General features: G+C 36.2%; 1 protein-coding gene across 8 annotated transcripts in view; it reads right to left on the bottom strand.

Annotated features, from left to right (window-relative positions):
* Positions 1-2,601: 2,601 nt before the first annotated feature.
* Positions 2,602-23,001, bottom strand: part of Ulk2 (unc-51 like autophagy activating kinase 2) — a 104,591-nt gene continuing 84,191 nt past the window's right edge. For 4 of the 8 annotated variants that reach the window (XM_015506822.2, XM_048786266.1, XM_048786262.1 and 1 more), the window contains 7 exons: positions 13,960-14,109; positions 12,344-12,552; positions 9,669-9,847; positions 9,135-9,253; positions 8,655-8,812; positions 6,045-6,180; positions 2,602-4,841 (listed from right to left, as the gene is read on the bottom strand). In XM_015506822.2, coding sequence (XP_015362308.1) covers positions 4,783-4,841; positions 6,045-6,180; positions 8,655-8,812; positions 9,135-9,253; positions 9,669-9,847; positions 12,344-12,552; positions 13,960-14,109 — 1,010 coding nt within the window. In that variant the 3' untranslated portion in view covers positions 2,602-4,782. Of the gene's footprint in view, positions 4,842-6,044; positions 6,181-8,654; positions 8,813-9,134; positions 9,254-9,668; positions 9,848-12,297; positions 12,553-13,959; positions 14,110-23,001 lie in introns of those variants that run through there. The other 4 variants (XM_048786259.1, XM_048786268.1, XM_048786274.1 and 1 more) reach the window with 4 other exon arrangements.

The raw sequence follows: 23,001 nt of genomic DNA, 5'->3' as shown, positions 1-23,001 counted from the left end.
ACTTTTCCCTCCAAGTTGTTCTTGTCAGGTATTTTAGAGCAACAGAAAGCTAACAGTCTCCATTACTCCAGATCCACTTTGGGAGGCTCTAGGAGAGCTGTCAAGAAAGGATATATCAAATAATGAAGATCTTTATAGCATATGAAAATGGGGCTAAGAGGGCTTCTACAAAAAACAAGATCCTACAGGTAATGCCCTTGCAGAGCACACTCAGGACAACAGGGCCAGGGCTCCCTGGGCTGATCCTTACTCCAGTCACGGCTCCTACAGGGCCTCTGCTGTAGACTGCACAAGATCATAATGGCAGCAAGAGCTCAGCCTCTGCTGTTTGTTCTGATTGGTGAATCCACCTTATAAGTTTGCCTTCACCTCTAGCACAAATGCTGTGATATTCTTTTCTTTTTTTTTTTTTTTAGCAGAGTTTTCCTGTATACAATGCTTTTATAGAGGGATCATTTCTGATAGTTTCCCAATTCAGATAAGGAAAATATCATCTTGACTGGGTCTCCCCTCAAGGACAGTATCTCAAGGGCTTTGATAAACAAGAAAGTGACCTGGGAAGGTCCTTATGTAGTCATAGGACTACACAGCTTCAAGGGTCCAGAAATAAATGGTCTAAAGCCATCTAGAAGTGGATGCAGATGCTTCAAAGATGCAGGTATCAGGTGTGACAAGATCAAGTTCTCTGAGCAGTAGCTGCTCCCTGTGAAGTAATCTTTTCTAGGGAAACACCAATTGACCTTTCTTTATTCCAGAAAAAAAAAAAAAAAAAAAACACTTAAAATTGCTTACAGACACTACAAGTGTGACTAGAAGTGTGAAGCTTTCCACCACAGCCTGTGCTCCAATCACACTACACAGCACCTCAAGGATTTTTAAGTAATGTGAGCCCATGCCTTCATGCCCAGAACGTCCAATTCAACTTTCTCTTTATCCTTGGACAGTGAGGCAGCCTGACCCTAACATTAGCTCCTCCTAAGCTGCTAGGTCTGACTCTAGTGAGGACAGAAAAGCTCCTTTTGTGGGAACCAGGAAGCACTGGATCATAGGAAATAAGTCATCAGCCTTCATTGAATATTATCTCTCTCAACTAAAATGGACAAAACTCAAAACTGGGTGTCGCCACCATGTATACAGCAGCAGGAGTGCTGTCACTGGGGTTTAACCCAGAGGTGCTCTACCAGTGAGCTACACCCCCAGTCATTTTTTTTTTCTGAGACAAGGTCTTATTAAGTTGCTGAGGATGGCCTCAAATTTGTGATTCTCCTGTTTCAAATTCCTATGACTCCAGGATTAAAGTTGTGCATCACTGTAACCAGTTTGAATGTTGCCATTTTTAAAATATTTTTTTGGTTGTAGTTGGACACAATATCTTTATTTTTTTATGTGGTGCTGAGGATCCAACCCAATGCATCCCACATGCTCAGCGAGCCCTCTACCACTGAGCTACAACCCCAGTCCTGAATGTTGCCATTTTTAAACATAATATTCTCAGACCACAAGAGAAGCTACTGCAAATGCCAGCACAAAGGTGAGCCGGAGGGAGAAATGCCATCCTTCCTGAAATGAAACAGTCTCAAGAGTGCTGCACCAAAACAGGAACCCAGACATGTCAGATATATTGGTTTGGAAGCACAACTCCCATGTCCTCATGTCCACTGTATAGTATTCAACTTTCTCCTTATGACCCTTGCTGGCACTATGCCTTAACAATAGCCTCCTCCTGGTCTGGTTATTCCTCTCAGTGGAAGGAAGGGAACACAGGGATGTGGGAAATAACTATATCAAGAACATACCTCCAAGACCAGTCAGTATAGGAGACAGTTAAAATAAATCTTAAGAGTAGGAATAGCTAACTAGCAAATTCATGATTAATTCCTCTATTTACATTTGTAATGGTCCACAATTTTCCAAGTATTAACCCAGAGGTGCTCTACCAGTGAGCTATACCCCTGGTCATTTCTTTCTTTTCTTTTTTAAGACAAGGTCTTACTAAATTGCTGAGGCTGGTCTCAAACTTGTGATTCTCCTGCTTCAACTTCCCAAGTCTCCAGGATTAGAATTGTGCATCACTGTGACCAGTTTGAATGTTGCCATTTTTTCTACTTCATGAAATAGGTGGGGTAGGGAGGGGGAGCATGGGAGGAATAGACAAACTCTAGATAGGGCAGAGGGGGAGGGAGGAAGGGGGCAGGGGGTTAGCAATAATGGTAGAATGTGATGGACATCATTATCCAAAGGTCATGTATGAAGACATGAATTGGTGTGAACATACTTTATATACAGAGATATGAAAAATTGTACTGTGTACATGTAATAAGAATTGTAATGCACTCTGTCATTTATTTTTTAAAAAAATAAATTAAAAAAAAGAAATAGGTGATATGAAATTTAAAAATACACTAGGTACACACCTGTAATCCCAGCTACTCAGGAGGCTAAGGCAGAAGGATCATAAGTTTGAGGGCAGCCTGAGCAACTCAGCAAGACCCTGTCTCAAAATTTAAAAAGGGCAGGAGATAGAGCTCAATGTGAGTACCCCTGCCAGTGCAATTCCCAGTACCCTCCCCCAACAAAAAAAGAAATTAAAAAATACTCATGGAAACATAAAGCACTTGTTTATTATTATTGCTATAATCAAGGCAAAAATCTCTTAAAACAATCAGCCTTGATAATGGAAATATAATCAGAACCATTACTCATAAATTTACAGTTTGTTCTCTGCTGTTGAGACTTCACTGTTTCATACACACTAACAATAACAAGACCTTGACTACACAAGAGGAAGAACAAAGAACTTGGAAGTTACAAAGCATGGCTTGACCACTTTCCTAGTTCCTGACTTCAGACTAATCACTTACCCTCTTTGAACCTGTTTCATCATGTGTTTAAAAAAAGTTAGAGAGGGGGCAGAATAACCCTACCCACCCACACAGAGGATCAACTGAGATAATACAGGGGAGAACACGGAGGAAAGTGTAAACTCTAAAAATTATACAAAAATACAGTATCACTAAGCAAGAAGGGGAAGTGATCATCAGTTTATGGAAGCCTGAATGACAGTCACCAAGAATCTTAAATCCTGGGAAATCCTGGGATGTGGCAAAGGACCTTAATGACCAAGTCCCCAGACTAAGGAAGTATCTGCCTTGACAAGCCATTTAATATGGACCCAACTGTAACCTAGAAACACTGTCAGTTTTATTTTACCTTAATATACATTTGTATAGGTAATAATAAAAAGGCTATTACACAACAATTCAGTGAGTTTTAACTAGTTTCAAGAATATCGCATGCAGTTACAAATGAGAGGTAGAAAGACATTGTATTAAAGACCTAAAAATACAAACATCATATAAATAAATGTTCAAATTAACTGCTGGAATTTCATACAGATAAATAAAATAGAAATTACATTACTTTGTCAAAGTAAAGGAAATCCATGTTTGTTTGTTTTTATCAGTACACTAAAATTAGAGTAATGCCAAAGAGCTTCTGCACACTGTCAGTTCAAAATATTTTATGTAAAAGGCTTAAAATAATAGGATTAAAACTGGTGAATGGTTTATTTCAAGTATTCAAGCAGGTAAGTAAAAGAAACCAAATAATATACAACATATGAAACATTCCTAAAAGGATGTTAACTGCCTGCTTTTCCATTACAAGCTATTTGGTGAACTGTCAGGATTAACATTAAAAATACACGTTAGGCTGGAGAGAGCTGCCATTTTCCTAAGAGAAAACAAACCTAATTTTTCACTAACTTCATGTAGAAACTCCAGATCACTAACAAGCCTTTGATCACCAACTTTGTTTTGGCCCTATGAAAATTCTCAAGAGTATCTCTTGATTCATGATAGTTTTTCTAATACTGTCCAAATAAACCTATTCTTTAATAAACCTAAAGTCACAGGCATCAATGCACATTTTGCATGCACAAGGAAAAATGCAAACAAAGTAAACATCAGCAACTCAAAATATTACTAAGAAGATCTGTAGGTGTAAATAAACAAATAAAAAATGCAAAGATTCACATGAACACAAGTTTTGATCATTTAAAAGTTCAATAGAGATTACATGTGAATTCTGGAAAGGGTATATATATATAATCAAGTAAAATACTTTAAACAAGTCCATTGTGCCTCAGTTAGTTTTAAATTGCAAAATCCAATACACAGTTGTTTTAATAAATTAGTGCAATATGAAAGATTTTGGAAGAATTAACGTATGTCCATACTAGATCAAATTGAAGATTTCAAAATTTCTTCCAAGAGCCATCTTTTGATTCTTCTTAAACTATTTCTTCCTGAGCTGTTGAAAGATGCATGCTCAGGTTCAGACAAACTCACCCCAAACATCAAACTGTCTGACGAGGTGTATATTCTTGCTTGTGTACACCTCAGCAAACACATGGCATTTCATACATTGCTCTATGAACTGAGTGAAGTGCCACTTGCCTTATTTCATGTTTAATTATCCATAATAATAAATGATAATTCTAGTTCTAAGGTATGTTTATTTACCAAGTTCAAACAGGGAGCAAACTGGAATACTCCTGCTTCTGCTTCTACAAAGAAAAAGGGAAAAGGGAGTATCTTCTCCAGTAAGGCAGATTTTCTACAGACATGTAGTTTTTGGATTGTTTTTCCTTTTTGAAATTGCTGCTTGTTCTTTGGTAGTCACCAGTTAAACTAGTTTCCTGGGGATGGGTGACAGAACCAAGCTGTAATCTCAAATGTATCACCTCATGCTCCCACGCCGGTCCATGGACATGCCTGCTTCTCACACAGTCGCAGTGCTACAGCAGAGTGCTGACAATCTTCTTTCAATACTAGATTTATCTAGAAATAATTTTTTAAAAAATCAGAATTAAAAGTACTTATATTTTCAAAACCAAGGAAAGAACAACTAAGGGGAAAAAAATCACTAACTCTATTGGAATCATTGTCTCTTTTCAATCTTTTCCCTGAAGGTAATAGAATATATTTTCTTCTATCTGGTAATAGTTTAGACATATGATTTTTAACTTAGCGGTAAAATTCAGAGAAGCACATCACATAGAGAACATTTGGATTTTAACATCACCTTCTCCTCGAAAATCAGATTGCTGGTCTTATATCTGATAAGTAGTAATATCCCCTGGAATCCTATCCATCTCTAGTACATATCCAGTACAGTATCATTCTCCATTACATATTCTATACAGTATCAATCTGCAGTACATAGGCTCTTTATAGGATTCTTCAGTCACTAAGCCCAGGATGCTTAAGAGAGTTATGTTCAACAATAAAAACAACATTCTCCTACATACATGAGCACACACTTGCTAAAAAGGAATGCAGAGTAGAAATCTAAAAACCATCTGTAATTTACACGCATAATCTCCAATCCTCAAAACTCTGCAAGGTAGGCAATGCTATCCGCATCATATAGTATAAGAAAATAACACAATAGAAAGGTTAAATGGTTTACTCAAGTTTGGAAATCCAAGATTCAACCCAGGCAGTATGTTTATAAACCCTAAGCTCTTTTGTTTTAATATTTTTTAGTTGTAGGTAAACACAATATCTTTATTTCATTTTTATGTGGTGCTGAGGTTTGAACCCAGTGCCTCATGTGTGCTAGGCAAGCACTCTACCACTGAGCCACAACCCCAGCCCCCCTAAGCTGTTTTTATTATATACTGCAAGAGACAACTAAATTGCCATCAATAAATATAATGGTCTTTCCTTATCCCCAACGGATATATTCCAAGACCCCCAATGAATGCCTGAAAGCATCAAGAGTATCAAACTATCTAATAGCACTGCAATACTAAGACAAGAGATCTGATAACCAAGAGAGCTACTAAGTGACTAAAAGGTGGGTGGTATATCTAATAGCATGGATAGGCTGGACAAAGGGAAGGAGCAATTTATCACACTATGGATTGTTTGTTTCTGAGTTTTCCATTTAATATTTTTACACCTTGGTTGACCTTGGGTACTGAAAATGTGGGAAGCAAAACTGTAGATACTGGAAGACTACTGTGTAGGTCAGCTTACATTTATGTACATTTTCAATATCTGCAGGGTCTTGTAGAATCTTAGTTAGGCCTTCCAAGAGAAGGGCTGCCTTATGGTAACGATAAACAATATCTTCAGTCTGCTGAAACATCTCATCCAGGGCTGCAGACTGAACCTGGAACCAGTCAACAAAAAATTCTCAAATTTTCCAAGAAAATACAAATTCATCTTAGCAATGCAGCTTTTAAATAGCATCTACCTAAAATTAACACATTTTGATGAAATGCTATAGCCTACTAAACTATACAGAACTTAGATTCATCAGGATGAGCTACTTAAAGTAAACTTCATTAAAAGATTGTTACAGTAATATGATGAAATGATGTTAAAAGTCATTTGTTGGCTTCTTTTTCTAGTCAAAAGAATTTTCAGGTATGTGTAGTTATTCATTCATAGATAATTACTGAGCACCTACTAATGCCAGGCACTCAGCATATAAATAAAGGAGTGCTCACAGTCTAAAGGAAGACATAAGTCTGCAAAACATGCATTTCTTCCTTTCTTTGGTACCAGGCATTGAACCCAGGGGCACTTGACCATCAAGCTACATCCCCAGCCCTTTTTTGTATTTTATTTAGAGATAGGGTCTCCTGAGTTGCTTAGGGCCTCTCCATTGCTGACGCTGGCTTTGAACTCAAGATCCTCCTGCCTCAGCCTGAGTTGCTGGGATTACAAGTGTGCGCCACCATGCCGGGCCAAAATATGCATTTCTAATTTTAAGGGACAAGTCTTATTTCAGGAGAAAGCATCAGGATGGTATAGAATACACAGGAAGTCCACCTAACCCTGCAAGAGGATATTAGGGGAAGCCTCCAGAAGATAATGTTTAGGCTGAATCATAAAGAGGAGCAAGAATGAGCTGAGTAATGGGAAAGGTGGGAAGAGGTCTTTGCAGAAAGAGAGAATGGTAGTGTTATTCATACGGGTTTTCCTAACAGCATCCTTATGTTCTCTTTGATCACTAAATGCCAGAACTCTCAGTAATCTAGTATTCTAATTGTTAATATGCTCTTTCAAAAAATAATTTAAAGACATTTATAGTCAACCAAATAAAATAGATAAAGAAAATCAAAGCAATGAAAACGAAAGAGAAAAATATAACTAAAATGTAACTGTTGATACCTCTAAGCTTCCTAAGCAACTAGGGCAAAAAGAAGAACCTACTTAAGTTACAGGGCTGTTATTATCAGAAAGGAAAGAAGCATTATAATTCCTTATGAGAGGACATTTTTCTGGGCACAAAATTCTTAAAAAGTCTTTTTTTAGGGGGAGGGGGGTTGCTGGGGATTGAACCCTGGGGCACTTTACCACTGAGTTACATCTCTGGACCTTTTTATTTTTAATTTGGAGATAGAATCTCACTAAGTTGCCCAGGCTGGCCCCGAACTTGAGATCTCCTCATTAGCTGGGATCTTTTTCCCTGTTAAGAATACTGAATAATAGAATGCATCCTCATCAGAAACACTCTCTTCATTGGCCTTATGAACTCTTAATTCAGTGTAGAGTAATACAATGCATATTATTCCTATCAACAGTTTAGAACAATAAAATGTATATTATTCCTGTCATTTTATATTCTTGTTATTTTCATGTGACTATTCATTTTAATCGCTTTTGAAATAAGACTAAGAGTATAGTAATAGTACAATTCAAAGTACACAAATAGGTAAAATCAATTACATTACTATGGTTAAAAAAAAAAGATTAGTCAAAAATAAACTTTCCCCACTTAATCACTTATTTAATAGCTTCTATTTTTATCTATGCTTCAGAGCAATTTTTCCCCAGTAGAGAAAGAAAACAAATTATTTTTGATATTATAACCAGACAATTAGAAAAGTAGATTTTACTTGATGCTTGTACTTTAATAAGGTCAGTTAAGTGGAATCTGTGCCCATGAATTTTTATATTGGTTAACAAAGCAGTATATTTTCTAACAGTTTTACTAAGCTAAAATTTCTTAAATAATAGAAAATGTAGAAACAGGTCCAGTTAATGCTTTTAAATGCAAACTACTAAAAGATGACACCATGCCTAATCTTAGCAAAGTTTAGCAGGAGATATAAAAAAATTCTGGGCTGGTGATGCAGTGATAGAGCATTTGCCTAGCATGCACAAGGCCCTGGGTTTAATCACCATACCACAAAAATAAAAAGAGAAAAGAGAATTTTATCAAAAGTGGTAGCCAGACTTAAGGAAGTTCATTAAATATATTATATTAAATGTTACTTCAATGTTGGTAAGGCTGGGCATGGTGGCAATGCTTGTAATCTCAGCACCTTGAGAGGCTGAAGCAGGAAGATCACAAGTTCAAAGCCAGCCTCAGCAATGGAGAGGCACTAAGCAACTCAGTAAGACCCTGTCTCTAAATAAAATACAAAATAGGGCTGAGGATGTAGTTTAGTAGTTGAGTGCCTGATACCCTCAATCCCCAATACCCTCCCTCCACTAAAAAAAAAAAAATGTTAGAGAACTTCAATTCCTCCTTTTGTAGGATGTTATCACAATAATAATTATAATACTCTGGATTCAAAAGATACTCTTAAAGTACTGCCGTGCTATACAATATTAAACCTTAAAAAAGGTTACCATTTCCACAGCACAATTATAGATGAGTTTCTCTGCAGTTACACTGTTGATTTCATCAATAAATCTCTGTTTGTCAGAGAAGAAGCGAGTCAGCTTTTCTGTGATTTTTTTGCACATGGTGATGCAGAATTTATATCGCTCATTCAGATTTTTGACAACTGGAAAAAAAGTTGAGATGAGAACTAATTTTAATTTTCCTTTAGAAATGATGACACAGTGACACACACCTTTTGTGCTGATTTAAGGAAAGTAACATTATATGATCACTGAAAGGAAGGATTGGAAATCCGGTTCTATGATCTCTATTTCAGTATGAAATGACAAAATAAAGTCCTTACAACCTTTCTGTATCAAATACATGGTGAAAAACAAAACATCAACATATTTTTCCCTATTAGGATACTGAATAGCACAGTGCCTCTCTCTCCACTGGACAGGAAGGGACGAACTCCAGAACTCCTAAAGCCACAGCTGCCATACCTTGTTTCACGGCCGAGGATGGGCTCAGCTTCCCAGACTTGATCTGAGCTTTGGCAAGATGCAGGGAAGCTGCAAGCAGCTGTGCTGCTTTCATGTATAACACCAGCTGTTCTACCCGCCTGTACCAGAAGACAGGAATAGAGAGTTACCTTGAGAACCAACCCACCAGACTTGGGGCTCCAATATCAGGCCACCATTCAAATATCCTTTCTATAAGCATATCCTCCTTCTAGGTTTTTTAACGCAAATATAACCCCTGAAGGGAGAAGATTTGACATGAAGACAGATGTGTGAACTTTGACTACAATAGAAATGCTCAGATAAAAATCCACACCATCTCCCAATAAAGGCAAGGCTTAAATTATAAAATTCTCTTAGCTCATACAGTGACATCTTACACAATAAAGTAACTTAGAGATTCCTTTGAAGATTTTAATAATATTTGACCTTCAGTAGCTGACAATGCCAGCAGCTCAGGCACAAAGTTACAGAAAGCATGAATATAGCAATGAAATGACAGGCGGTGGCACGTACCCCCAGTCTTTGCTCAACTGGCTGATCTGGTCCACAACCACACTCTCTTGAATCTGGTACAAGGACACAGCAGATGTGCACAGCTCAGGGTTCCCCCCCCTCACAGCTGTTAGGTCCAGCACACACTCCGTGAACATCAGCATCACATTCAGATGGCGTAAGGTATCTGTGTGTTCTCGCTGCAGCAAAGACACTGTCTTAGAACACTCTAGATAAAGAATTTCTGTATATAGCTGGGTATGGGGGCACACACCTGCAATTCCATCTACTTGAGAGGCTGAAGCAAGAAGACAAGTTTGAGGCCAGCTTGGATAACTCAGAAACAAACAAACAAAAGGACTGGAGATAAAGTTATGCAATTCACTGGTAGAGCGCTTGCTTAGGCCCTGAGTTCAATCCCCAGTACAGGAAAAAAAAAAGTTTGACTGTATTTTTTCTATACATAGTGTTTTTCCATACTTATGAATGTCAGAATGATCAAAGGAAATTGACATTTTTAAATTTCAAAAAGCTGGTAAGAAAACAAAAATGAAACCAATGTGGGTTTGTGCAAGTGTTTATGTATGTTTTAGAGCACTCACATAAGTTAGCTCCAAAAAGAGCAAGACACTGTGCTTTTACCAGAATTAAAACAAAAGAATTAAAAAAAAAAAAAAATTAAATGCAAGGATACTCTGCACACTAAAATCACTTTTTAAAATTTTTTGAGATGGGATCCCTGCTATGTTGCCCAGGTCGTCTCTTATCTCCTGGGCTCAAGGAATCCTCCTAAGTAGTTGGCATTACAGGTATGTGCTAGTATGCCTAGCTCTTAAATCACAATTCTTCATAGTTCAGTGAGTTGTTATTGTTATTTTAGTTTCTATTGATTTTTCAGTCAATAGTAGATTCCTAATACCAAAGCTCTAATTTTCTGTGTTCTTTTCAGTTAGTTAAAGAGAGGAGCATAGGAAGAAAGAACAGCAATCTGAGGGATGCTGTAATTTTAAAATACGTACTCAATTTTTGCTTTGAGATTTTTGTTTAGTTGTAAATGTATTTTGAAATCTCAAGCATGGCCTAAAAGTTAATTGAATAACTTATTCTCCTTTTATGACTAAAAGAAGATAATAGTTTTCTTAGATACAGGAGAATAAACCATTCAATTTTTGAGTCTCTCTGCTCTGTGACAACATATTGTCAACTATATGCTCCAACATGTTCAAACATGTACTGGAATGTAATTTATGTCTAATTAGATGTAGACTAAAAAAAATACTCAGGTTTATTTTTTCCAACTTTAGATTGGACTAGATACATCTTCAAAATTACTACCACAAAATCTCTACTAAAAATTTGCATGCAATATTTTGTAATTTTTATGTGAAAAGTTAATTCTTATTCATACAAAATAGAAATATTAGAGATCCTAAATGGAGAAAAAATTTGCTCTTTAGTTGGCCCAGAAAGTTGATCATTTTAATTTAAACCTCAGGTTAAGTTAAGACCTCAGGCATTCAGGGACTGAGGACAGACACATCATCCTACAGAGTGTTTTCCTTGAGTCAGGATTGAGGAACTAAGCATACACAGCTCTGAAATCATAAAACATACTCTGGTTCTGGATTTATGTTCACATATTTCAAGTTATATACAATATGTTTCTTTTCTGGAGAAGTGGACCCACAGAGAAAAGGTACTAATCTATAAATATGAGCATCCAGTCCATTTGGTAGGTATATTACTTTATTAATGAACAAAATATGTCATTACTGGTTTACTATTATTGTTAAAAATTTTAAATTAGCTGGGCGCCTGTAATCCCAGACTCAGGAGGCTGTGGCAGGAGGACGGAGAGTTCAAAGCCAGCCTCTACAACTTATCAATGTCCTAAGCAACTCAGTGAGACCCTGTCTCTAAACTTAAAAAAATACAAACAAGGGCTGGGAATGTGGCTCAGGGGTTAAGTGCCCCTGGGTTCAATCCCCAGTGCCAAATAAATAAATGATGTTTTATTTTTAAAATTTAAAATAATAAATCAATTATGCCTATTTATTTTTATCAAAGAAAACTTTGAGAATAAAAGCTTACTTTTTAGGACACAGATTATGCTTTAAAATATTATAAATAGTAAATAAACTTTGGATAAAAAATTGAGAACACATAATGTGTCACTTCCTATGAACATGGTTGCTATGGATGAGTGTAGCAACATTATTTTGAAAATATAATATTAATGTTTTTCAAATAGAAAAGAAAGAAGCCAGACATGGTGGTGCACTCCTGTAATCCCAACAGCTTGGGAGGCTGAGGCAGGAGGATTATGAGTTCAAAGCAGCCTCAGCAACTTAGTGAGGCCCTGTCTCTAAATAAAATATAAAAAAAGGCTAGGGACATGGCTCAGTGATTGAGTGCCTCTGGATGTCTGTAAACTCAGCAGCTTGGGAGGCTAAGGCAGGAAGTTCAAGGGCAGCCTCAGAAACTTAACAAGACCCTGTCTCAAAATAAAAAATTTAAAAAAGAGCTGGGGATGTAGCTCAACAATAGAATGCCCCTGGGTTCATGTTCCCAGTATGGGGGCAGGGGGGAGGAGCATAATTTCAGAACTGCTCAATTTATTTTATCCTTTTGTCATCACTAGAACACTCACATCATATCAACATTATATTAACACACCACTGTAGTCTTTTCTCTACCTCCATCAGTGTCTCCTCTGGCAGTTCGGGGGCTTCAAAAGTGATAAGCCCCTCTAGGCTGGGGGGTGAAGCACCATAAGGCACATATCTCAGGCTGGGAGCTACCTCTGCTCCCGGTGGGGAAGAGCCCAAGCCCGGGCCAGGTGGGGAGCCCACGCACACACGGCCACTTGCAGAGCACAGAGAGCCTCCTGAGCTGCTGGACCCCACTGCAAGGAAACATAAAACACAGCACAGCATCCTGAGTTAGGTCACAGAGGGGCTTTTACACCCACTGCTCCTCTTATTTACTGAACAAAACCTACTGAGTAATAAAGTTCAAACAAAAGTCCCTTATCCCCACCCAACTTTACCATATGAATAGTTTTTAGTTTTCCATGTTCACTTACAATCCTTGTCTATGTGTATATTTTATAGATATCAGAGCTAGTTTTCTTATATTCTACTCTAAAAAATTTGTACCATAAACATTTTTCCTGGTTGCTCCATCAGTTTCATAATTATAAGATTCAATAGATATATAGTAATTTATAATCTTTATATATGTGAAGTTTATCTGGAGTCATTTATACTATTTGATTTTTTTTTCATGTTACAAATATCACTGCAATGAAATTAACCAAGTTTTTCCTTCTTTCAAATGACTTCTATGTGATAAATACTCAATAGTGGTATTATAAACAAGAAAGGAATTACCACATATGAATATTATAAACATTTTTACAGCTTTTCCTAAGAATTGCCACATTATTTTCTATAGCAGCTGTAAGCACATATATCCCACTAAAGCTTGACAAGACTGGGTATTAAGTTTTTAAAAATGTCACTACAATTAACAGATATAAAATGTTAATGTTTTAAAATGGCATTTTCTTACTTATCGTATAAAATTATAAATATTTATAAAACTAAGATTTTAATTCTACCTATCTTTTTTTGTTGATACTAATATCCTGATTAGCAACTTATTTAGAATAAGAGAACTTAAATAACACAAAGCACAATATATATGATGGTATTATATACTTTGAGTCCAATCTAAATACTTTCTTAATTTCTCTATTAATAAACTACTTATAGAATATGGATAATAATAAAAATATATTAGCCTATCTAAACATAATGTGTCACTTCCTATGAACATGGTTGCTATGGATGAGTGTAGCAACATTATTTTGAAAATATAATATTAAGGTTTTTCAAATAGAAAAGAAACAGTGGAACCCAAAGTTCAAAAATAAAACTTAAGCTTCTAGAAAACTAAATAAACAATATACTAAAATAAGATTTCAAAATATAAGTTGAGAATCACTATGGTTAGACAGCTGCTTCTTCATGGATCAATTATTTATATTTTATATTATATATATTACATATGAACATACAAGCATAATGGATATTTCTAGATTTATATATATATAATGTAGCACTTTTACTTTACGAAGTCCCCCCATCCAAAATGCTGCCTCATTTAGTACTTATAACCCTTGTTCACTGGCAAAGAAACTGAAGACCAAAGAAATTCAGTGACTTGTTTAAGTTGTAACACTACATTACCCTCAGAATACCACACTCCAAATACTTGCCACAGATTGAATAGGACAAACATTTCTCACCTGAGGTGGTTCTTGTTCGTAGGACCATATGGGTACAAGTGGGGCCTGTGGCGCTGTGTGGAGGAGACCCCACAGTGAAGAGGACAGCCCTAGAATTTGTAGCGGTTCCTGCGGGTGGTGCCAGTACAACACCACAGGCTCCTGCAGGAGCTACAATAAAGAGTTTACAAAATGTCAGGTTACCTTGACAGTGTATTTACTATCTGCAGGTGGAATTACAGGGAGACTTTAACTGTTATATTAGTTTTCCTTAGCAAAAGCATTTATTACTCAAAATCAGAAAATATGATGCCACACTTCCATTAAAATATTATAATCTCAGATGTGAATCTTCTTCATACCAAAGTCTAATATTTAGTTACTTTTGTTTTGTTGTAGTGCTGGAGATTAAACCTAGGACCTTGAACACACTAGAAAAACACTTCACCACTGAGCTACATCCCCAGCCCTTTTTATTGTTTATTTTGAGACAGGGTCTCACTAAATTGCTGAGGCTGGCCTTGAACTTTACAATCCTCCAGCCTCAGCCTCCATAGTCACTGGTATTACAATTGTATGCCACCTTGCCTGGATCATCTCCAGTCCTTCATGGTTACTTCTGAATACTTCTAAAATACATGAACTGCCAAGTCACACCTGTTGAAGATAATTTGAAAAAAGCAGAAACTGAGAACTGGGAATAGAAACGTGAAGTCAAAGTGAAATGGTGATCAGAAATATCTATTGTAATACAGCTTCAGAAAAACACAAAAAGTTGAGACAAGTATAGAACAAAAACCTAACATCTGTCAGGATTTGAAAACAAGTAGGACAGATGTCAAAGGGACTGAGGGACAAAGTTTGGGCTACATGAAGAGTTGGTGAAAACCCCTTCATCTATCAAACAGGCAGAATCAATAAAATTATTGATTTTTACATTCAACCATTACATTTCTGGGAACACAGAATGGAGGCAGGATAAATTTAATCATAAAAAGCACTGAACAAAATACAGAACAAGATTTCCTCAGTGCCCATCTTATCTACAGTACACAACAAAATAAGAGCACATATCAACAGAGGTAGAAAGAGCTCATAAAGCTCAATTCACAATAGTTAAATTATGGAACCTACCTAAGCCTTTCAACAGATGAATGGATAAAGAAAATGCAGTACATAAAAACAATGGAATATTACTCAGCCATAAAGAAGAATGGAATTATGGCATTTGTCAGTAAATGGATACAACTAGAAACTATCATGCCAAGTGCAATAAGCTCATCCCCAAAACGCAAAAGCCAAATGTTCTGATATGCAGATGCTGACTCACAATAGGGGTGGGGGGGAAGAGGAGTTTACCAGATTGGACAGGGAGGAGTTGGGGGAAAGGAGGGGGATGGGAATAGGAAAGACAGTAGAATGAATCAGACATAACTTTCTTGTTCATATATGAATACACAACCAGTATAATTCCACATCATGTACAATCACAAGAATGGAAAATTATACTCCATATATGTATGTCAAAATACATTCTACTGTTATATATATAACTAAAAAGAACAAATAAAAATATATGAAAAAAGTGGGAGGAAACTCATAAAAATGTCATAGGGAGCAAGGAAACAATAAGCAGAAATTAAAGACCACCTACTGTTACAAAAGATGTACCTTCTCTTTATTTAATGTTCCAAGAATTTATTTAAGGGATGTTCATGGGTAGATTTTAAGACCCAGTGGCACAATTTTTTTCTGAAGGTCTCAAAGTTTTCCAATAGTTTTTGTTTTACAAAACAGAAACTTCATGGTTAGAAAACAGAAGTTTGTAATTTCAAATGATATAACAAAGTTCATGTGCCAAAAAAAAAAAAGAGAATACAAATTATCAAAGATGCATTTTACGCCTAAATATTCTTTAAGAAAAACTTAGTTTCACATCTATTAACCTGGACTTAAAACTATAATGCACACTCACATGGAACTAGTAAGCTCTGTAAAATTCAAATTTATATGTAAAAGAGAATAAGACATAATATGGTCACACTCAGACAAGCTGTTTTCCAAAACTACTCTAACTCCTGGTGACTTGGTGACTTTTGGCAAAAAACACTAAGAAAAAAAAAATGATTCCATATTCTCAGTGTGAAGAGCTCCACAACCAGTTCCTCAGTGAAACAACTATACTGATGAAATGTTTTTAAGAACAACCACTTAAGGCTAGGGGTATAGTTCAGTGGTAGAGTCCTTAGCCAGCATGAGAGAGACCCTGCTTCAAATCCATAGCACTGCCCAAAATAACAACTTAAAGTGTCTAGAAATTGTCCTTGAAGACATATAGGAAGAGACATTTATTCAAGAAAATTCATGTCTACACATCCAAGCACAATGACACATGCCTGTAACCCCAGTAACTTAGGAGGCTGAAGCAGGAGGATAACAAATTCAAGACCAATCTCAGCAATTTAACGAGACCCTCAGCAACTTTGTAAAATCTTGTCTCAAAAAATAGGTAGGTAGCAAATGTGCCCCTGGATTCAATCCCCAATAAGATGCAAAAGAAAAGAAGCGAAGCACAAGCACATCTCAGCAATAATTGTGTCTGGCCTCTACTCACAGGGTGCAAGTTCTGGCCCAGGCCAGTGGACTAGGGCCCTTAAACACGCACTTCTGCTTATTTATCTAGCAGAGGCAAATCAAGAAGACCAGAGGCTTCCATCTCTGTCTAGCACCAGGCTTACAAAGCTGGGGTGTCCCTCCAAGACAAATGAGCAACTGTTATTCCTAGCTCCAGAGCAGTGGTAGAGAGGTATTCCCCAATGCTGGGGAGGCAGGGAACAGAGAATTCTGAAGCTCTCTCCAGGGCACCTGACTTTGTTTGAAATAAGAGATTCACCTAAGGGTGCTATCAAAAAGGATGAAGATTTGGGTGATGAGCAAGTAAAAGGAAGCTGGTAACTCCATGAGAGCAACAACTAAATAACAGACCAGCTGGAAGTTTATCAGACCAGGGAAAGATAGCCAAGAACCCTCCTGCGGTACATACAAGGTTCAAATACTATCCTCAAAGACTATTCTTACAAATTGGCTAGAATTTAACTAGACCTGTGAAACAATTTATCTCCCAGGGCACTGTTAAAAACAATTAAGCAATCAACTGGTAATTAGTGGAGGCAAACAGTTGAGTGTGATACCATGAGAGGTGAGAGATCACAGAACAAAAAGAATCCTGCTAGAACTGTGAAGAAAGGCCAGGTAGCTAAGTGGTAGACCACCTACTGTGTCTAACATGTGTTTAAGTTCCTGGATTCAAATCCTAACACTGCAAAACAAAACCTGAAATTACTGTCTACTTAGCCAAGGTTGTACCCTTTAAGGATTGACATCAGGCTGCATAATGCAAGGCAAACAGACTTCACTGAAATAGTCCATCATGACTAAACAAATAAGAAAGGAAAAACCTAAGCTGGGGTGGAAGAGAGCCACATTTAGAATTACTACAAAATATTACATAAAATGTTCAGTTTTCAACAAAAATTATGATACAAACAAGTTATTAGGGGCTGGGCTGTGGCTCAGTGGTAGGGTGCTCACCTAGCTTGTGCAAGGCCCTGGGTTCAATCCCCAGCCCACATAAAAATAAATAAAGGTATTTTTCTAAAGTTATTAATAAAGTATAATCCTACACAGAAAAAAAAGAAACTACCTGAAGTCTAAAATGTCAAACTAATCAAAGACTTCACAGTAACTATTTTAAACATGTTCAAATATTGAAAGGAAATCAAGGTTTAAAAAGTAAAGCAGCCAGACATGGAGGCACATGCCTATATTCCTAGCTACTCAGGAGGCTAAGAGCTTTGGCAGCTTTGTGAGACCCTGTCTCAAACAAAAAAATAAATTTTAAGGGCTGGGTGTGTAGCTCAGTGATAGAGTGCTCCTGGGTTCAATCCCTAGTACCACAAAAAAATAAAAATAAAATAGAAAGTAAACGTATGTATGATGATAATGTCTCATCATTCAGAAAAAATAGAAATTATTTTTGAAGTAGAAAGTCTGGAATTTAAAAATACAGCCATCTTCCCTTATCCACAGTTTTGCTTTCTGTAATTTATTATCAGTCAATTGTCCAAAAATGGAGAATAAACAGTTCATAAGTTTCAAACTGCTCTCCATTCTGGGAAGTGTGATGAGATCTCATGATGTCCAGTCTAAGATGTGAAACATCCTTTTATCCAGCATATCCAGAGTGATATACTACCCACCCATTAGTCAATTAACGGTTATCAAATTCACTGGTGCAGTATCACAGTACTTGTGTTCAACTCTCATTTTATTTAAAAGTGACCCAAAAGTGAAAGAGTAGTCATGCTAGCCAAAGAGAAGCCATGAAGTTCTTCTTTCAAGAAGAATGAATATACACCAAACCCCGAGCCCCTGCCAAAAAAAAAAACAAAAAAAACACTAAGATAGCGAAAGAGATAACCATGTTTCACATTTTCACATAACTTTTATTTGTTATAGTTGTTCTGTTTTATTACTGTTATGGTTAATCTCTTACTGTGCCTACTTTATAAATTAATCTTGGGTATGTATACATAGGAAAATGGGACACATGGGGTTTGGTACTACCTGAAGCTTCAGGAATCCACTAAAGGTCTTAGAATGTACCCCCAGCTGCAGATAAGGGGAGACTACTATATAATAACATAAAATGAAATTCACTAAAGGGCTCAGAAGCAGATTTCAACTGGCAGAATAAAGAATCTCTGAATTTAAAGGCAGATCAATGAGAACTAGGTAATCTGAAAAACAGAGAAAGAGAACATAGTATAGTTGACCTCTGAACAATATGGAGTTTGTGGGGCAGCAGAGCACCAACTCTCACACAGCTGAAAATCTGAGTGTAACTCCTGACTCCTCCCAAACTTAACTAGTAATAACCTGCTATTGACTGCAAGTTTTACTAATAATATTAACAGTCAACTAACAAATATTTTGTACATGTATTATATATGATGAATAATATGTAGGAATGACAAGAGATTACTTCGTTGCTTTTTTTTTTTTTGAGAGAGAGAGAATTTTTTAATATATATTTTTTAGTTTTCGGTGGACACAACATCTTTATTTTATTTTTATGTGGTGCTGAGGATCAAACCCAGTGCCCCGCGCATGCCAGGCGAGCCACATCCCCAGCCCAAGAGATTACTTTTTACATTTAATTTTTATTTTTTACTTGACATAATATTTGAACTTATTGAATGGGGTACAGTATTATAATTCTATACATGTATACAATGTGTTATGATCAAATTAGGCTAATTAATTAGCATTTCTATCTCCTCAAATATTATCTTTTCTGTGTGTTGAGAACCTTCAAATTCTTCTCTGGTTATTCTGAAATGTATAATTAATTGTTGTAGACTACAATTACCCTACTATGCCAAAGAACATGAGAACTACTCTCCCTGCACCAAACTGTATTTTGGTATCCATTATCTGCCCTCTATCTTCCTTCCCACTACTCTCTCTATTCTCTAGTGATATCTATGCTATTCTCTATTTCTATGTGATCAGCTTTGAGAACATGCGGTATTTCTGTCCCTAGCTTATTTTACTTAACATAATGTTTACTTGGGTTGCCAAAAAAGTAGGGATTTCATCCCTTTTACTGTTGAATAACACTGAAATATTTTCTTTATTCATTCAACAATCAATGGAAACCTATGCTGATTCTGCATCTTTAGTACTGGGAGAAGTGCTGTAATAAACATGCAAGTACATATGTCTCTTTGGCATACTTATTTCATTTCCTTTGGATATTTAGCCAGTAGTGAGATTGCTATGTCATATGGTAGTTTTCCAGTTTTAAGGAAACTCCATCCTGTTTTCCACAATGGATGTACTAATTTACATTCCCACCAATAGTGTATGAGAATTCTCCTTTCTCTACATCTTTGACAGCATTTGTTATTTTTTATATATTTATTTATTTTTGTGGAGGGTGAGGTTACTAAGGATTGGACCAGGGGAACTTCACCACTAAAAATTATATCCCAAGTCCTTTTCTTTTTTTTTAATTCTTCATTAATAATTTTTTTTTGGTACCAGGGATTAAACCCAAGGCACTCAACCACTGAGCAACATCCCCAGCCATACACACACACACACACACACACACACACACATATATATATTTTTAATTTAGAGACTGGGTCTCACTGAGTTATTTAGGGCCCCGCTAAGTTGCTGAGGCTGGCTTTGAATTCATGATCCTCCTACTTCAGCCTCCTAAACTGCTGGGATTACAGGTATGCACCACTGTGCCTGGCTCAAATCCTTTTTTTAATAATTGTTTTCATTCTGAGACAAGATCTTGCTAAGTTACCCAGGCTGTCCTCAAACTTGCAATCCTCCTGCCTCGGTCACTGCAGTCACTGGATCAGAGACATGGGCCACTGAGTCCAGCAGCATTTGTTACTACTTGTCTTATTGATAACAGTTATTCTATCTGGGCGAGATGTTACCTCACTGTAGTTTTGGTTTGCCTTTCCTTTATGATTAGTGATTTTGAGCAGTTTACCTCTCTTTTGAGAATTTTTTATTCAAAAATTTGCCCTATTTAAAAAATTGGATTATTTAAGGTCTTTTGCTATTGAATTGTTTGAGTTCATATTATTCTGAGTAGTAACTCCTTGCCAGACGAATAGTTTGCAAATATTTTCTCCCATTCTGTAGAGAACTAGGTATTACTGTTGTTTCCTTTGCTGTGAAGGGTTTCTTAATTTGATAGTAATCTCATTGCTCTTGATGCCTGTGTTTTGGGGGTTCTTTTTTTAAAAAAAAAAAAAATGTATTTTTTTTCTTGTAGTTAGACACAATACCTTTATTTTATTAATTTTTATGTGGTGCTAAGGATGGAACCCAGGGTCTCACACATGCTAGGCGAGTGCTCTACCACTGAGCCACAACCCCATCGCTATTTTTAGGTTCTTATCCCCCCCCCCCCAAAAAAATTGCCTATAACAATGTTTTAAATTGTCTATTTTCTTATGCTAGTTTTAGTTCTTACTTGTTTAGGTCCTTGATCCATTTTGAGTTGATCTTGTGTGCTGTGTGTGCTACTAGGGATGCCACACAGGGCCTTATGCATGCAAGGCAAATGCTTTAGCACTGAGCTACACACTCCTAGCCTTTTAATTATTTTGAGACAGTCTCTCTAAATTGCCTAGATTGGCCTCAATCTTGTGATCCAACACAACTGACATGAGTTGATATGTTGTATATGGTGAGAGGTAAGAGTCTAGTTTCATTCTTCTGCACATATATTTTTTTTCTTTTTTTTTTTCTTCTGTTGGTACTAGATTTTTGAATCTAGCCATATCCTTAATCTTTTTTATTTGTTATTTTGAATAGGGTCTCACTAAGTAGTTGAAGCAGTCCTTGAACTTACAATCGTCCTGCTTCTGCCTTCCAAATCTCGGGGATCACAGGTGTGTGCCACTGCTCCTAGCTTGTATATCTAGTTTTCCAAATACCATTTATTGAACAGGCTATCCTTTCTTCACTGTATGTTCTTGGCACTGCAATATGCAATTCACTGGAGAGACAAACTGCTCAGGTGAAGATGATTACAGCAACACAGTAATTTAAGCAGATATTCATAATAGTTAAACTCACTGCAATAGTATCAAGTAGCTATGAAATTATTAAAGTAGTACCGTATATGCTATAGTTAACTTTATGCTTTTTATGATTTAATACTGCATTTTTATGTTTGTTTATATTTCTCTCAATAGTAAAGGCAGCCTTGTACATTTTTTCAGTATCTTTGATCAGTTTTAACTTTTCAAAATAGATTGTGTATATTTTATGGTGATAAATGATAAAATAGACTTTTATATACATGTATTTTATGCATTCATGCTACACCTGATTTAATTTTTTCAATATTTTTAGGCTACATGATTTGTCTTTTAAGTTTTTATCAAACTGTTGTAAATCTAAAAAAAAAAAATTTGTGTATATGTGTATAAATGGACCCAGATAGTTCAAAACTATGTTGATCAAGGGCCAACTGTACAGTGAACAGAACCTTGGAGAAACATGAGACACAATTGAGTATACCAATATAAAAATAATGAGAATTTAAGAAGAAACAGGAATAGAAAAAAAATATCCAAATAAAGAATGGCTAAATACTTTAAAAATTTGATAAAAACACTAATCTACATATCAAAAAAGTTCAAGAATTTCCAAGGAGAATAAAGGCAAATACCCAAAATCATCACAGTAACCAGTGAAAGACACAAACCTTGAGAATAGAAAGAAAAAAATAATTTGTCAAAAAAGAAATCAAATAAGAGTAACAGATAACTTATGAGCAGAAACTGTGGAAGCCAGAAGGCAGTGGGATGGCATATTTAAACTACTGAAACAAAAAGCTATCAACCATGAATCTTCTTTTCCTCCAGTAGTGGGGATTAAACACAGGGCTCTTACTAAATTGCAGAATCTAGCCTCAAACTTGAGATCCTCCTGAGTTGCTGGAATTACAGATATGCATTACCATGACTGACTGGGAATCTTTTATGAATCAAAACTCTTTCAAAAGTGAAACCAAAAAGATATCCCAAAATGTCTAAACAAAAGCTGAGAGAATTTATTGCTAGCAGACCTGTTATTCTAACAAGAAAAACCAAGGAAAGTTCTTCAAGCCTAAAGTAAATGACCCCAGAAAGTAATTTTATCTGAGTGAAGAGAAACAAAAGAACACAGATAAAGGTAAATATATAATTATAAAACATTATAACTGCATCATTTTCTCCTTTATTCTCTTACTATTTAAAAAGCAACTGTATGATTTAAAAAGCAACTGTATAAAACAACATATCATCTATCTATCTATCTATCTATCTATCTATCTATCTATCTATCTAATTGCATTGTTGGACCTAAATAGAAATGGAATATAGGAGGCAGATGGGAGCAGAGCTTTCTTGCAGTAAAAAAGTGACACCAGATGACAACTCAAATCCGTAAAAGCAAATGGAGAGAACAAGAAAT

The sequence above is a fragment of the Marmota marmota genome, unplaced genomic scaffold, assembly GCF_001458135.2.
Source record: "Marmota marmota marmota unplaced genomic scaffold, marMar, whole genome shotgun sequence".
Lineage (NCBI taxonomy): Eukaryota > Metazoa > Chordata > Mammalia > Rodentia > Sciuridae > Marmota > Marmota marmota.
The sequence above is the reverse complement of the archived record's forward strand: the minus strand, read 5'-3'. Positions and strand labels throughout refer to the sequence as shown.